At 35.6% G+C, this 18,364-nt stretch overlaps 1 protein-coding gene across 1 annotated transcript in view; it reads right to left on the bottom strand.

Moving 5' to 3' along the window:
- Positions 1-18,364, bottom strand: part of LOC107720936 (disco-interacting protein 2 homolog A-like) — a 155,132-nt gene that overhangs the window by 25,158 nt on the left and 111,610 nt on the right. The window contains exons 4-8 of the mRNA XM_016528768.1: positions 16,835-16,862; positions 11,791-12,059; positions 8,361-8,492; positions 3,418-3,537; positions 551-748 (exon numbers count right to left, since the gene is read on the bottom strand). Of these exons, the coding sequence (XP_016384254.1) occupies positions 551-748; positions 3,418-3,537; positions 8,361-8,492; positions 11,791-12,059; positions 16,835-16,862 (747 nt within the window). The remainder of the gene's footprint in view (positions 1-550; positions 749-3,417; positions 3,538-8,360; positions 8,493-11,790; positions 12,060-16,834; positions 16,863-18,364) is intronic.

The raw sequence follows: 18,364 nt of genomic DNA, 5'->3' as shown, positions 1-18,364 counted from the left end.
TGTAATATGTATGTGACAAATAAAGAACCTTAAAAGAACCTTGAACAAAAGTTTCTTTCTTTCTTTTTTTTAATGCACTACCATTCAAAGTTTGGGGTTGGCAAAAATATTTTTATGTTTTTGAAAGAAGAAGATGTGAAAATATTATTAAGATTTAAAATGATTTAAAACACACACACACACACACACACACACACACACACACACACATATATATATACAGTGCTGTGAAAATCAATCAAATCTGTATGTGTGTGAAAATATTACCCCTTTGTAATTGTTAACATTTTCATAAGTAACTGTAATTTATTTACACTTTTTTTTCTCTCAGTATCTATAACAGATTACAGTTACATTCATTTTGTAATTAAATTACGTAATTCCGTTACATGTTACTAGTTACTCCCCAACACTGATGATAAATAAGTACATGTAATTTTGAACAAGACATGAATAACAATTGCATATGCACTACAAAGTAGTGTAGTTCAGGAAACAGGAGTATACATGTAAATTGCTGCATTTAATTCAATGGGAGGTTTCACTGTACCATATGTTAGTGTGTAGATGGGTTTGCCGGCGTTGTCCAGTGCGGTGAGGCAGGGGCTTTTGGGTTGTGTGGTGCCCCAGCGCTGTAAAGAGGCCAGTAATGACAGAGGCCAGTTAGTGACCACCCCCAGCGGCTCCCCATTCAGGGGTCTCATCTCACCCCCCTCAGGCTTCGGCTGGTTTGGATCTGGATGCTGAACTGTAGATGACAGGAAATCATGTCAGAGACAGACATGTAGATCTGCTGCTGCTGTGTGTGTTTTTTAATACAACACTGAAGTAGTATATACCCTATGTGGTTTGTTTTATGCAAATATACATTATGCAGATTATTACAGATTATATATATAAACGTATACTTACCGATACTAAGACATTTAGTCAGTGTAATTAAAAATCAATTATTTTCCACCTATGAAATGTATTATTGTATTGCGTGCTTATTGAAATCACTACCAAGTTGAGTCTTCTGCCTATATACAGTGTTCAAAATCAGTCATTTATATGGTTTCATGATAGATGCTGCCTTACACTGTAAGCAGCTCACTGGGTTTTGGAGCAGAGTTTATGTGAGAGTGATTTTAAATGTCACTGAGCATCTCAGGGTGACTTATGCATCCCGAGGATGATATGTGACACGACTTTAAATAGATTTGATTGATTTTGTGCGTCTGGAACAGAAAGAGAAAGAAAAGCAGAGAGAAAGAGAGAGAGAGACAGAATATAAAGTGAAGATGCTGCTGCTAAGAGAATACGAAAGTGTATTTCTCAGCATATTTTTAAGAAACGTAAGAAATGACTGACTGAACAAAGAGAGAAAAAGGAAAGATTCAGAGGATTCAGAGGGGTTCTCAAACTTTAACAACCTGTAAATTTGTGGATCACTATACTATCACTATATAACAACTATAACAACAATAATAAAATAAGAGTTTATCTCCATAATGCAGGAACACATAAAAGGCTGAATAATTTGAGTATGGCATACAATGTTATGTTTATATGCATAAATAAACAAATTCTATATATAATATAAACAAAGGTATATAATAAAACATCCCATTCATTTTCTGAGAAATTGACTTGAGTAATAATGTTTAAACCTTTTTAAACCTTTTAACTGCTGAATAAAATCCTGACTTGAGATTGACCAATCAGAGAAGTCACTGTTACCACAGAAACAGGAGCAGGTCACTCCAAACTCTCAGTAAACAGGTCCACTTTCTCAATATGTATGTAATATGTATGTGACAAATAAAGAACCTTAAAAGAACCTTGAACAAAAGTTTCTTTCTTTCTTTTTTTTAATGCACTACCATTCAAAGTTTGGGGTTGGCAAAAATATTTTTATGTTTTTGAAAGAAGAAGATGTGAAAATATTATTAAGATTTAAAATGATTTAAAACACACACACACACACACACACACACACACACACACACACATATATATATACAGTGCTGTGAAAAGTTTTTTTTTTGCATATTTGTCACACTTAAAAGATTCAGATCATCACACACATTTTAATATTACACAAATATAATGCAAGTAAATACAAAATGCAGTTGTTAAATGATGATTTCATTTATTAAGGGAAAAAAGCTGTCCAAACCTGCCTGGCCCTACGTGAAAAATTAATTGCCCCCTCCTGTTAAATCATGAAAGAACCGTGATTAACCACATTATTTTAGAAAGCTGAGTTAAATTTCTCTAGCCATTTCCAGACGCATTCAACCCTTCACAGTGACACACCACACATCAGGCAGAAATAACTCATATTCTTAATATGGCTGCCTTATTCAAATATGTTGTTTTGTGTTATTTTCCTGTCTCCTGGGTCAGTAGCAAAAGGTTATGAGTAAGGATATTCAATGTCAGTGTAAATGCCAATTCACATTTTTGTTTTCATAGAAGCCTTCATGTTTTCATAGAACCCTTTTGTGAGATGAAAGTAAATATATATATATGGCGATGGAGGGCTTGAGTGTGAGACATGGCTCAAGTTTTAAAGTTCCTCCAGAATACTAAAACTAATTTTTACATTCTCTGAAGGAAATGTGATTGGTGTCTGTCCTCGCTATCATGATGTGGTGGTTTCGTTACAAAAGAGCTCAATTTCAAGTCTCTACAATATTTTGTTCTTAGCATCTTAGCTGAGGTCACTACTTTAATGTCAATATATGCAATTTTTTGTCAACTTTATTGTCCGCCAAGTGAAAAAGCTATGTTTAATCACAAGTAATAGTACAGCTCTCCTCAGTAAGCCAAATAATTTCAATTCCATGATCATAAAATCCCATAGCAGATAAAGGGTGCGTTATACTTTGCCTTTTATGAACTTCCCTTGCTAACGTCCCTCTGTCTTGTTTACTTGAATACACATCATTGCTTATGTTGCACAAGTGCCCACTACTGGCAGAACCATTGCAATGAGTTGAATTGAAATGCCCTTGATTGCTTGTAATCTGCTATGGCGTATGGAGTATGTCACAGTCATGTTGCATTGTGGTATATGGAGCTGCCTGAAGTGTTCATATAAAAAAGACTCGGGTTGAGGGTATGTCAATGCAAACTTCCTTTGCCCACCACTTGACTTGATCAAAATGGCAGTGGGAATTCCCCAAGGTAAAGTGAGTTTGTATCTAAAAGTGAAGTGGAACACACTCCTAGACAGGTGGAGCTGGGGGAGGTAGAGGGTTTCAGAGGAACACACTGCAGGACTAGATTACAGCGAACACTTAACCAGACTATTTACATGTTGAGCAAGCAAGCTCATTAGCTGAGCAGAGACTAAACAGCATTAAGTAAATTATGTGAATGCTAGCAGTTTCATGGCGGAATTAGATATTTGTAGATATATGAACCTACCGTCCAAAAGTTCCTCAAAATCATCAACAAAGAACTCTCGTAAAGGGGGTCTCTTTGGCCTTTTCAGAGTGTTTAGGAGCTGCTGAATCTTAGAGGACACTCGACTGTTGACTGGAACGCCTTTAGACAGAGATAGTGTCAGGAGAAGATAGGACATAGAAAAAGAGAGAAAGATGGAGAGGATGAGATAAAAAAGCAGGGAAAGGTCATTGTGAAAGGATGGTGGGGACAGTTTCACACAACAGCCTGTCAGTCAATGTAAGGCTGTATGCCCATGGGGTTGGTTAAGATGGTACTGAGCGTGCTCAGTAGAGACACCTGACCCAGAGCATCAAAGTCTCCTTGACTCTGATTGAAGCAGCTGGACTTGTGCTGCCTAGCAACAAGCCGCTACCCAGCCACCCATCTCATCAACCATTCATGAGCTTTCTTCTGAAAGAGTCCATCTGATCATGGATCATTTAGGATTACTATAGTTTAAATAGATTAAAACTCCATTCACATGAAACACAGGGACAAAAGATGCAATGAATAAGTTAATACATGTTAAACAATATCACAGTATCACATGAGCACCAGGGTAATTCTACAAAGTGTTACAAACATGTCTGAGCAATTCCCCATGCATAAAATATTTTTACATGAAATGAAGAAAAATGTACTAAAAATATATAAATCATCAAAACACTGATGGAGATTTAGGCAGATTAAGTAATAACAAAAAATAATCCAATTAAAATTGAGGGCCAAAAGCCAAATAATGTATTGACGTCCTTTAGAAGAACCTATTTTTAGAAGACATTTGGGTTACACTTTATTGCGATAGTCCACTTTAGACATTCTATTAACTATAAGTAACTTTGTAACTACATGTCAACTACATGTCAACTAATTCTCATTAATTTGCAACTAGATGTCTACTAACTCTCAGAGTAGACTGTTAGGGTAGGTTTAGGGTTAGTAGAATGTTGACAAAGAAAGTGTTAGAAGATATTAAGCAGACAGTCTACTAATACTCTACTAACTGCTAGTTGACATGTAGTTGCAAAGTTACTTACTGTTAATAGAATGTCTAAAGTGGACTATCAAAATAAAGTGTTACCGACATTTGTACAAAGAAATAATGATGATGATGATGATTTATTGATATTATTATTGTTACAGTGATTTCTTGGTGTTAATGTCTTTAGTTTTACCAATAGGGATGTAAAATGGATACACTGTTCATTACATAATTTATTTAATAATTACATTTATTGTCCAAAATACATTTACTGTGCCTGTTTAAAATGGTGATTGCTGATCTTTCATAAGTATCCTACATAATTATGAATATAGCAAACAGTCACAGAAACACCACAAAATCACCCATGTGTAATGAAGAAAAAAAAAAAAGCTCTTTAATTTATAGTGTAATAATTATGCTACATTGCCCCAAAAAATTTTTGAGGAACATTTCTCAGCGGGTTCATAACAATTAAAATAGAATCACCCATCAAACGTTTCTATTGAGGTAAACATAGGCCTTCACATGATAGTTAAGAGAGAACAGAACCAAACATCAAGACACAACGATCATCTTCACATGATGAATCTATTCTTTCATTTCTCTGTTAAATGTCTGTCTGTGAATTCCACCGAGAGATGGCTGTGTCATGTATATATGCATGACTGAGATGCTCTCTGACATTCCATTGTCATGAGACACCTGAGCCTCAGCCGCTGTCTGTCTGCCCCTCATCTCTGTCTGCATCTCACACGCACTCACAGACCGTGCTCAAGTACCCAGAATGCACTGCAGGACCTGAGGAAGCCAATTACTGTAACAGCTCCCCAAACACACAAGAATAAATCCTCTCATGTGAGGATAACCACAACATAACTACTGTTATCCTGCCTCATAAATGTCCATAAGCCATATTAACCTTATTAAACATAATAATCACACACTATCACTACCATGATACTGTGGCTAATGTGCAACACTATTCAACCAAGCTTGTATTCGCCAACAAAAATGTACCACTTTTGAACATGGTGCCATTATAACACCATGTTTTGTTTAACATCTACTATTGTAGCACTACGGTATTCTTTGCAGTACCATGCAAGTACCAATGTACTGTAAGGTTATCAGTCTGTAGGCCTGCAATGATATACAGTATCAAAGTACCCAATGCTATTCTATGGCCATAATTATTTCATTTTAACTAAATGTTTTACTAAAAGTATCTTTTGTAGAGTGCATATCATATAAAAAAGTAACAAAAATCACAGAGCATAGCATAACCTAGTTGTTAAAAGCAAGGACCATTTGTCTAATTATCTCTTCACACATTTACTTAAATACAAACTTTCCCTTGTGAAAAAGTGCACTTAACTGTAGAGAATGTTCCATTTCAGTCCAAATTATATAAAAACCAACAACTGTACTTGCAGATAATATAAGATAATGAAAAAATGTAACTTAAGTGTACTTAAGTGTAACGTATGTTTCTTAACACCCTTAAGTACACTTTGTAATAATGTCAAATGAAAGGTTTTAAAGTAAATTTAAATAATTCTCTTTTATCTTCTGTCCTGCTTTAAAGTACACTTATTTTGATGAGTTGACTAACATACTAAAGCACATGTAAAGTACTTGATTATAATTTTAACTGTAGTGTGTTCAGTATTAAATATTATATTCAAGGTTAATATATTTTTAAAAAGTACTACATTTTATCTTCATCATTACAAAATGTGTAATTACGAATATATTTAAATACATGACTACAAGTTCCAATAGAAATAACATTTAAGTATTTTAAGTGTACAATAAATGCTTGTCAGATGTTCTTAAGTTATACTTAAGTGCATTTTATATAAATGTAGACTATAACATTTTTTATTTAATTGGAATCAACATGCAATTGAGCATCCGAAAACATTACATTCATTTCACACTTAAGTATGTTCTTTCTGTAATAAGTACTCTTTAAAAGTATGCAAAAGTGTACTTTCTCTTTCACAAAAGATCAACACAAACACATCTAAAACATTCTTAGTCCCAGATATTTCTAGACAATTCTGTTGTATCTTGTCATAATGCAAAATCTATAAATAAGCGCTGCGAAAAGACCTTGAAAGAATAATTAAACGACATTAAAAAGACAAAGAGACACATTAGGAGGAAATACTTTTCTTATGATAGTAATTTCCAAAAATGACATAGTGGACAAGTTAAGCAGACAGCGTTTAACACAGAGGTCACAGCTGAGACACAGATGCACAGAGACACCAGGAGGAGGGGCAGATTGAAATAAACATGTATAAATACCATCCATGGCCTCCCCATCTCCCCTGTCAGTGCCTGAAGAAGAGAAAACGTGAATAAACATGCACGTTCATGACAGCATGCTGCTTCTACAGAGCTGAGGTGACTCAAATTGAGCATGGCAGACATAATCTTTCTGGGGGGGGGGGAAATCGAATTATTTTTGTTGCTTTTAGTTTTGTTGTGTTTAACCATAACTAAACATTCATCCAAGAACTAATACACCACAGCTGATGTATAGTTGTGATGTTCAGCTCTATGTCTTAAAGGAACAGTACACCTAAAAAAAATGAAAATTGATGAGTCATCATCTATATACCCTAATGTCACTCAAAAAATGGAACATAAAAGGACATACAGTGAAATTGTGACAAAAACGCACAATAAGTTCATACATCTCACAAAGCATATTTTGAGCATTATAAAGCCAAATGATAGCTAAAAAAGTTACCTTTCATCTCAATTCACAACTGACCCTTCGCAAAGACCCGCCCTAGATGAACTATTCTTTCAAAAGGTAGTGTTGCCAGATTTAACAGATTTCCACCCAACTGACCCTTCGCAAAGCCCCGCCCCCCTTAGTTACTGTTGCTATGTCTGACAAGCCATGCTGCTCTCACACTACACACCATGTTCTCATGCAGTGAAAAATACATTGTGGAGCAAAGAGGAAACTGACAAAACGCCGACAGACAAAACATAGCAGGTTACTTTAGGTATGAAACAAAGTCTCAGCTTTTAAATTTTGTAATTTTTTAAAGAAATTCAAACAATAAATACCATTTTGTGGCTCTTTAATGTGTCGTGACAGATCGCTGTAGCATCTCAGTTTAAGTGGCACGTGAACCAATCACCTTTTCATAATTCATATTTACTAGTTATAGCACAAAATAAACATGAATGACATCAGAAGGTATTTTATTTCTACCGCGGAAAGACATCAATACACACCATTTTAAAGTTTAAGTCCACCGAAGTTAATCTACTCTCCTGTCTGATTTGTTTGTCGGACAAAAAATGGCGGATTTGGCGTTATGATTGGTCCGATCACCTGTGCCATTTATACGGCACACTTCTTGGCCAGGATTTTTATATTTTTATATTGCCATGACACTGTAGAAGAAAAAAGAAATGGGTGGAAACGAAACTGCATACAAACTTTTTTTGTGTGTGTATTATCAACACACTAGGGGTGAATGTGTGGAAGAGTAAATTAGACTATATTTTACAGTGACATGCAGGTGAGTAGATGATGACAGACTTTTCCTTTTTTAGTGAACTATTCCTACAAAAGAGCATGCTGATGACATGATACTGTCTGGCTTGAATAAGCAGAAACATACAAAAAACAGGCAAAATATCCCACTCCTTTTCAATAGATAACTGTAAAAAAAAATGATCCAGAATGTTGGATAAGTCAACTTTATATGTATGTGTGCTAAGCATTTTTAGCTTCGAGTCTCAATCGCTAAACACAAATCAGTCTTGAACTTCTGGACGCAGTAGTGTAGAGAGTTCTGTGGAGAGATGACATGATATTCCCTCTTTCTTACAGGAAAGAGACGTGTGAGACAGGAAGATGCTCTGCTGTTGTGGTGACAGCAGGCTGAAGCTTTAGGGGACTCACCATCGGCGGTCTCCATGACGCTGGTGTGTGTGTATCCACGTGGAAGCCCTCGCACTGATGCCACCTGCGGACGCTCCGCATGCACCGAGCGCTCCGACAGGCCTGTCACATCCGGAGGTGCACTGTGGTTGTCTGTCATGAGGTGCCAAAGGTCAAAGGTGAGTGGAGGTCAAAGTATAATAATGCATGATGGACTGTTCTGTGATCAAACCCATGATAAATTACAAAATTGATCATATATTTAAGAAGCTGCACAGGATTTGCCTGCCATAAAATCTCATTGGTCCAAAATTCAACTCTATATAGCTCAACAATGACAACAACATGGAATTAAACATCAAATATGTTCTGATTCCATGTGATGATTAATGTCTGTCTTATTCTAAACGCCCAACAGAAGAGCTTTATAGTCTTTTATACACAAGTGATTTCCACACTATTAACCAACAAGCAGCTGTTTTGCATTTAATCTTCCCTCTTACAGCTGGGTTTGTCTGGCAGGCTGCTTTAAAACAGTGGACCCACAGAGCGGCTCTGACACTGTGTGAAATCTGAGGTTATTTACAGTGAGCGCCCAGGGCCAGCTCGAAGGGCAGAAAGGCAGAAAAAGAGGGTGAAAGAAAGAGGAGGAGACGAGAGAAAGGGAGAGATAAGGGGAATGCAAATGTTTATAAGCAGAACTCTGTAAAGAGCAGAGCAGCTGAGTAAAGTGAATGTGTTCTGCAGTTATGGTGTTACTCACTATCATGCTGTTCAAAACTTATATAAAATAAGAGTTTTTATTCTGTTCCAGTTTATACATTGAAAGCAAACATCGATGAGGGGCTGTCAAGATCAAAACCGAGCAAAAAAGCACCAGAAAAGTATTCCATTTGACTCTGCAATCTTTAAAATTTACAAACATGAATGAGGTCTGAGGCCAGTCTGTTCTTCACACAAAACAAACTGTATGATTTATATGAAGACATTTAAAAGTCTAAAAAAAAAAGGCAGCTTTGGTCACTAAACCTTTGCTGTAAAAATTTTTTTTTTTAAATGGAAGCAACATTTTAAGCTTTACATTTATGGTAAAAAAAGATTCATTTTTAATAAGGGTTTAATATTTAATTAACTGAAATAATGGTAATACACCAAATTACATATTCATTATTCATTTATTTATTTAATTTTATTTTTTACATAATATACTGCCACTGAACTTTAAAATGCTAAAGACAAAGTTGAATCAAAGCTCATCATAAGTAAGTTTTCCACAAGCTTAGGTAAATATTACATGTATATTGTAATACTGTATAAAAATATACAGAAGTTGCACAATGTCATGAAACTAAGAGGAAACATAGTTACTTCAATGAAAAGCCAAATGTCAGCAGTCAAACTGATGTTCTGGGAATGTCAGTGTACAGTTCTTTTTCACTCTCAACAACTATACATTTAACAGTATTTTACTGTAAAATTACATGTCCCCGTGAATGTATTACAGTTTTTCACTGTATAGAGTAACGGAATTTAGTTAACCAACTGACATGTTTTTACTATAGCATTTTTACAGTCTTTTACTGTTAGAATTATGCTTTTTTACAATGTTGGAATATAGTTATAGTTAATATAGTTAAATATAGTTATAAACATAGTTATGTGGACTACTTTTATGATACTTTCATGCCTTTTGTCATGTTTAGAGCTTGATCTCCATTTACTTTTATTATATTGAACACAGCAGCAGGAACATTCTTCAAAACATCTTTTTTTGTTTCACTATAAAACAAACGTCATAGCTTGAAACGATATGAGGGTGAGTACTGCATGAGATATTCCTTTAACAGGATTCATTAACAGCGAAGGTTGCCAAAAATGATTATTTTACAGCAGTACTGGAACCTGCTCAGATCTTTTGTTTGCCTGTCAAACTAACAAGGCCAATGCTGGCTTTATCTGCACGGATTGGCTTCAGGACCCTAAAGATATGCCAGTACAGCGGGAAAAAATTAAATTAAATAAAAATTAAAACCAACCATGCACCATGAAAGCATGCAGCCAGAACATTAAAAACCATGATTTTAGCATCGCCGTGAGCAGCAGCAGAGCAGTAAAGTGCTCCCTGTGCTATAAACATAGCATTAGCAGTGTGTAAGCATGTCATGCACAAATGGGCAACTATAGAGATGAACGTAAGATCTGTTCTTTTGTTTTTAAGACACTGAGCTGTAACAGACACATTGCGAAGCCTGCTGATGATTTTGCACTTAGGGGTAAGACAGGGTTATCAGAATCAGAGCTCCAGGACTGAGATCAGTACACAATTCCAGCCACCCAGCTATAAAGACCAGCATGAATTTTCAGTTTTTGGTTTTGCTGCAGCATATGCTGGTTAGGTATATTTTGAAGAATGGCTGCTGGTTTGTGCTGGTTTAAGCTGGTCCTTAACTGGTCATGTGCTGGTCCTAAGCAACTAGCTCCTGTTCAGGACCAGCACATGACCAGCACTTGACCAGCTTAAACTAGCTCATGACCAGCACATGACCAGCTTAAACCAGCTCATTACCAGCTAAGGACCAGCTTAAACCAGCTCAAACCAGCAGCCATGCTTCAAAACATACTTAACCAGCATATGCTGGTTTTTTCAACAGGGTAGCTAGTGGACCCACATAGAGTAGCCAAGCTGTAACATTTAGCCAAAATGTTAGGTCCACTACTGTTCAGAAGTTTGAGGTCGGGAAGATTTTTTATATTTTTGAAGTATTTCATGCTCACCAAGGCTGCATTTATTTGATCAGAAATACAGTAAAAAAAAAAAAACAGCAATATTGTGAAATATTATCACAATTTAAAATAACTGTTATATAGATGAATATATTTTGAAATGTGATTTATTGTAGTGATGCAAAGCTGAATTTTCAGCATCGTTACTCCAGTCTTCTGCGTCACGTCACAAATCATTTTAATATACTGATTTGCTGCTCAAGAAACATTATTATTATCAATGCTGACAACTGTTATGTTGCTTACTATTTTTCTAGAAATGTGATACTGTGATATCTTTTAAAAACAAACAAAATCTTTCCTACCTCAAACTTTTAAACAGTAGTGTAGGTTGACCAAGGAAGAAATGCTGGTTAATCTAATTTAAAGGAACAGTTCACCCAGAGATTAAAAGCCTGTCATAATTTACCCACGTCATTTAAATCCTGTAAGACTTTCTCTTTTCCATAGAACGTAAAAAAAAGGAATAGAACAAAACATTTTAGAACAATATCCTGGCTGCTGAATTCATATGACAGCTTTGTGTCAGTAACAGACCAAACTTTAAGTCATTATTTAACTTTATCTCACATCAAAAATATTACATGGCTTCAGAAGACTTGAAAAATAGGCAATAAGTCTGTTCTGGGGATATGAGGAGAGGTTAGTTTGAGTGGTGAGTACTGACCTAGCTGTGTGTGAGCCATGAGGTCGGCCAGTACGGTTGCGGCTGAAGCAGAGGTGGTGTTTGTGGCATGATGGGGTCTTCCTCCGGGGTGGGAGGAGGTGGAGGATGCGGACGATGAGGTGGAGGAGCCCTGGATGACTCTGTTAAACCAGTGCTCAATGCTAGGATGTGCCTGGTATGGAGACGAGGAGGCGATCCGTCCCTGCCGGCGCAGCGAACCTTCATCTTCTGATGCGGAGGAGGTGTCTGGGAGGTCAAGAACAAGAGGACTAATGGTTAGGTGGAAGAGTTTTATTTCAATAATGTATTTTAAAAAATCACAAAATGTCAATGTTATGTTTTGTGAAACAGAGAATTTATAAAACAGCGATTTATGGAACTGAGAACGTATTTTAAATTGAAGCCATACTGGATCAAATAAACCTAAAAATGGTAATTTGTCTTATGAGGATATTAATTATCTAATGAAGCCAAGTATGTAGTTGATAGGATGTTCTCGGCGGCCACTTACTAGTCCAAGTCAAATTGTCATTTTGGTCTGTACTTTAATATAAGTTTACATTTACTTACAGGTGAAATTGTAAGTCTGATCACATGGAAAATAATAACACACCTCTAAATTGAGGTTTCATAGTCTCAGAAATTGTATTTTGTTTATGTTGAGCCATGCTGAATATATTACAAGTTATCAGTTTTAAGATCAGAGATCCACCAAAAAAAAGTATAGTATACTTTATAGTATATGTGACCTTGGAGCACAAAACCAGTCTTAAGTCGCTGGGGTATATTTGTAACAATAGCCAAAAATACATTGTATGGGTCAAAATTATAGATTTTTCTTTTATGCCAAAAATCATTAGGATATTAAGTAAAGATCATGTTCCATGAAGATATTTTGTAAATTTCTTACCGTAAATATATCAAAACTTAATTTTTGATCATTGCTAAGGACATCATTTGGACAGCTAAAGGCAATTTTTTCAATATTTTGATTTTTTTTGCACCCTCAGATTCTAGATATTCAAATAGATGTATCTTGACCAAATATTGTCCTATCCTAACAAACCATACATCAATGGAGAGCTTATTTATTCAGCTTTCAGATGATGCATAAATCTCAATTTCGAGAAATTGACCATTATGACTGGTTTTGTGGTCCAGGGCCACATATTTTAATAGTATACAAATAACTCTAAAATAACACTGGATGTAACTGGTATATATTCAAAGAGTTTTCATGCTAATGGCTGTATTATATTTGTTATAAATAACACAGATCAACATTCAGCAGCTCTTAAAAACATATGAAAATACTGCTCTGGTAAAACTCTTAATATCTTTTAAAGTTTGTTTTGAATATAGATTATGCAGATCTTTGAACCTCTCACATTATAACTGATATGGAAATATGAAAAAAAGGCATTACATTGGAGACTCACTTGGTTGGATAACTGATTAGTCTGATTATCACTTCATAGCCTTAAGACCTCAAACAATCAATGCATTACATAACTAGTTATTACCATTAATCTAACCCATCTAAAAATAAAAAAAAATCTTCATCTTGCACTCTCGGAAATAAAGAAATGATACTAACATACTTACAGTGGCCTCCAAAAGTAAAGGAAAATGTCAAGTGTCATGTGTAGCTACTCAAATTTTGGATGAACTTTTTTTGCCCAGTGTCTTTTAATCAGCTGGTAGTGGATGCATGAAGTCAGTTCTCCTCAAATAAACATTAACTATCAACATGATCCACTAAAATTTCATAACCAATGTCAAATTACTTTCTATCATCCCTTTGAACAGTATAATTATTATTGTATCGTTTCAGAGCTAACAATCTTAATTTAATTTTTAAATGAAGCTTTAAAAATACTTTTTTGGAACCACTGTGCTGTAAAAAGTCTTTATAAAAGAAAAATAAAAGCCATATTCAAAGCATCCATCATAAACTTCAGAAGGACTAATATATGATTGTTATGGAAGAGAACGCAAAAAGCGTTTGTTCTCAGTCCAGACTAAAATATCACTTTGATGAGAACTGCCGGGGGTTAAGCTGGAAAATACATATGATGATGTAATGCTCATGTGGTCAGAAACGAAGCATGCGAGGCCTGCAGTTATGGTAACACACATGACTACATCATTCCCCCTATTATAAATACATTATAAACGTAATGCCACAGAGAATAACAGATGTCCGCCAATTAATGAATAAAATATGTCAAATAGCTAAACCATCTGTACTATTTCATCACGCATAAGGCATCTTCTGCTGGGATTTAAAAAGTGTAACAACAATGAGAAAAAGAACTCAGTGAATTCATGATCAACTAACTCTATTAGAAAAGTAAACTGTAATGATCATTAGGCTGCATTACCACTAATGAGCTGGTGTTTTTCTAGTTAATTTACTATTTAATTTCCTTAATTTGAGACTTCAGTTTAAATTCATAGTATTTTTTTTTTATTGTCCACCAGGCCAGAAGTCTTATTGTCAACAAGTCACTTACTTTAATGTTTGAAACAAAAACACGAGTTACATAATGAAGTGTAAAACTCCCATGTCATACTACTAGCATGTAATACTATATTATGTAAATACATATTTAATACATTCCATAAAATAAAATAGAAAAAAAACAACAACAACATCCAACACATTAGAGTAAAATTGCACAACCCATTTCAGGAGTTATTTTTCTAAGTTTATTGTATTTTCCACCATTAAACAGCTTAGACGTGCACAGAATTTAATTGAGAAAAGGGACAAATGAATGCGTAAAAAGACAAAAGAGAGAGGGATTGACTGACAAGAAGCCTGTAGGTGGTAGCAGATTCATTTAACATTAATTATGCAATTAATCACCCACAGGGAGCAATTACTTTGGAGCGTGTCCAGCAAATTAGGAGACAGACACTGAGCAACAAACAGTCATGCATTAAATGTGAAAGGCATTAGCCTAATGTATCTCTTCAAAACAGCATTCTTATGAAGGAGAATAATCTACTTACACTCAAGGGTGCCTGATACCTGTTATTATTAGTGCAAAACAGTCCTGAACCCTGAATAAATCCCTGAATTACATTTAAACTAAAGCTTAGCATTAGTTTCAGAAACTTAAATTTTGAAACTGAAATGACTGATGATGCTGCTGATTTAGAGATCAAGGTGGACAATCATCAATAGTCAATAGTCAAATATATTAAAATAGAAAACAGAATTTGTAAATGGTTATAATATTTCACAATATTGTTGTTTTTACTTAAATAAATGCAGTCTTGGTGAACATCTTTAAATAATAAAAAAAAATTGTACGCAAATCTTGCTAAATCAAACCTCATTATTATTGCTCAGACTTAGAAATTTTGTTCCAATGTGATCAGAATTGCTTTTAAAATTTCTGCATGTCTAATCATTTATGAGGAGCTCGCAAAAGAACCCCATAAAAAAATTAGGCTCATCATTGTGAGAACTATTGTAATTCTATTCTCACTTCATGTCCTCAGGCACTTGGAGAGTAACCTTGACACAGATGCAGAAAGAGCCAGATTGAAAGAGAAAGAGACAGAGACAATAGGCATGAAATAGAGTCAAGGGAGAAGAGAAGTGATTTGAGAGAGAAATTGAGAATGACAAGGAGGGAAAGGATGAGACAGAAATGAACTGGAATGAGTAGGTGTGTCAAGAGAAGACAGAACGAAGAAAGACTGTACTTTTAACAACTGCTGTACTGAAAACCTGACCTTTAAAGCAGAAATAATTCTTCTAAACTTCTCTATCAGTCACTCCACCAGAAAAGAGAGGTCACGTCCAGAGGACAAACACGGCACAGTTTCACAGGACAGAACAGACCAGAAGCTAACAGGATAATGAATGCACAACAGTATAAGATGACAGACAACATCAAAAACGGCCAGGAAAGTGGGTCAGACAGCATTTTTCAAGCTGGTCAGATCCAGACAGAAGCTAAATCAAATCAGTCACACTGTAATAAAGCTTCTCTATTGGTATAGAATATAGAGGTAGCTAGGTTTGATGTCAGTGATACCAAACTCCACTGGTTCTTGCATGTTACATGACTGATTGCAAGAGGAAATGTTTATGATTATATGCAGGTGAAAATAAGATTTGTAATGGGGTAGAACTGAAGGGTAAGATTTCACAGCATTTATAGCAATTTATGGCAATTAACGCCTTCAATTTTGATTTGTTCCTCACACAAAGCTATTTAGAAGACTTATACAGCAATATAGTCTGTAATCAAAACATTTTTTTTTTTTTTTCATTTTTGGGTTAACTACTTCTTTAAAACTGACCACAGTGTGTCAAGAATGAGGTAAGAGGGGTTGGGGGCGTAAGGCAAGAGGGGTATCTGACAGGCCAGATGGGTTATCAGATCATCTCCGTCGGGGCAATCAGACAGCTTAGCCACTTTATGTGTGCGTGTGCATTACTGCATCCAGGGCACAAAAGAATTAGCGGACCATGACCAATTCCCACAATGGGCCTGTTATGCTGATCTGACCCCACCCTTGAACCTTTAATCCCGCTGACCTTTCACTGACTTCATCATTCTGACCGAAGAAGGACAGAAGAGTGTATCAGGACACCAAGAATCAGAAACTCGTTAACGCTAAACAAACAGGGAGAGACAATAATGTAATCCAAATTGATGGACAAAGCAAAGGCGTTACACAAACATGAGGAGAGAGATGAGCTTTTCTGACCACAAGATGTAATAATGTGTAATCATAAAGAAATCATCGGACATAACAAAATAAACTGTGAAAGGCCAAATTTAGTCTTATTGTTATAACAAGATCAATCCAGATATAACACTGAATAACCAAAAGGAATGAAAAAATCGATCATAAAACTCTTCAGAATAGCTGATTGATTCTTCCAAGTCGGCAACACAGCCAATCGATCTCTCTTTCCTATATATGCAACCTTATTTATTTCCGTCCTGTTTTCTTTAGCCCTCCTCCTCCCCAGCACCACCTGTCTAGATCTACTACAGGGTTCTTTCTACTTTACCTTGCAGGAGCATCATGTATTTTAATACCTGTAAATCAGAATTAGGGCTGCCCTCGACTAAAGATTTTTCTGATCGACTAGTAGTCGTTCATTTGAAGCGATTAGTCAACTAATCGCACGTTTATATTAATAAACCACATAATTCATAATAATGAGCCTTTAATTGCCTATAGCCTATCAGCGCTCAAGTGCACGCATAATTGCCACAGAGCACCGCAGAAGTAATGATTATGAATGCTTCAGGGGGAAAAAAGAGAAAGAAAACTGTCTTAGCATCATAATAATTAATTGATTATCTAGTGTTTTCTGTATTTTCGACTGCAGTGACCAAGTCGACGACACTGACTCGTCATCTCCACAGTGGACGTGCACGTTTCATACGGAACATAATCTGCACCCTGTTTGCTTTCGTTATTTTACAAAAACACAACGTTTTGTTGTTATTGTGAGTGTGCACAAATGAAAGTAGACCTTTTACAGATTTGAAAGATGTATTACTCTAATCTGTATGACCAAAAATGATGGAGTATTTTAAGTTAAATGCAAATGATCGCACCGGCACCTCCAAGTTAACTGTCATGCAGTGAGCGCGCTACTATTCAGATTTCACACTCCGCACAAACACTTGCATAGCGCACATTTTTCTAGGATAACGTTAAAGCGAGCGGCCATGTAATGATGCTACTACTTACATGTTTCAGATGATAAGTCACATTTGAAGTCGATGAACGAAATGAACATTTGCATGTCCTGAATAATCTGTCCATCACGGAATACGTGACCTCACCACTTTCTGTTTTTTTTTTTCAGCGACTAATAAAATTTTGTTGACTTGTCGTCGACTAACGGTTAGTCGAGTATTAGGGGGCAGCCCTGATCTGAATATATTACAGCAGAAGGCTTTGTTCATGCCAGCAGCACCAGCGTAGAAGATCTAGGCTGATAAAACTGTACACTCCTTTTCCTATCAATAAAATGCCGTTAAAATCTATTTTGAGAGTTGTCATTATTGAAATGTGATTTCATGTATCAGTTTTTTCTTCAAGACAGCAATGAGATTAAATGTAGGGCCGATGTAGGTTTCTCCTCCTTAGAAAAATACACCAGTAATCTCACGTTTCCTATCGAGTTTCATAAGAGATCATAATACTGTTTCAAACTGTGCTCAAATTTGCCAAAATACCAAAGTTTGCCATCAAAAGTCAGGGATTTCAATATGATCTCAAATATTTTCCATTAAAATCTAAAAAAATCAAATGATCTGAACTGTCCACATTAATGTTAGAGCTCTGTACTGTTACTGTCAACAAGTGTCCCATTTGTGTCATCTTAATTTCTTCAAGGGAATCGGTTAATACTTAAAAGAAACTCAGTCTCATAAGCGATGAAAAAAAACAAGATTTTGTCAATCTCTTAATGTCCATTTTGTGATTGCTGACATTTGTGTATTAACTAAATGCGATAACTCATATAGCTAAATCTGCAGCCAGTGGGTCAATAAAGCTGGAACTTTGTTAAATATCTCCATAT

This window comes from Sinocyclocheilus rhinocerous, unplaced genomic scaffold (assembly GCF_001515625.1).
Source record: "Sinocyclocheilus rhinocerous isolate Xijiao unplaced genomic scaffold, SAMN03320098_v1.1 scaffold3225, whole genome shotgun sequence".
NCBI lineage: Eukaryota > Metazoa > Chordata > Actinopteri > Cypriniformes > Cyprinidae > Sinocyclocheilus > Sinocyclocheilus rhinocerous.
This window is presented reverse-complemented; position numbering and strand designations above follow the sequence as displayed.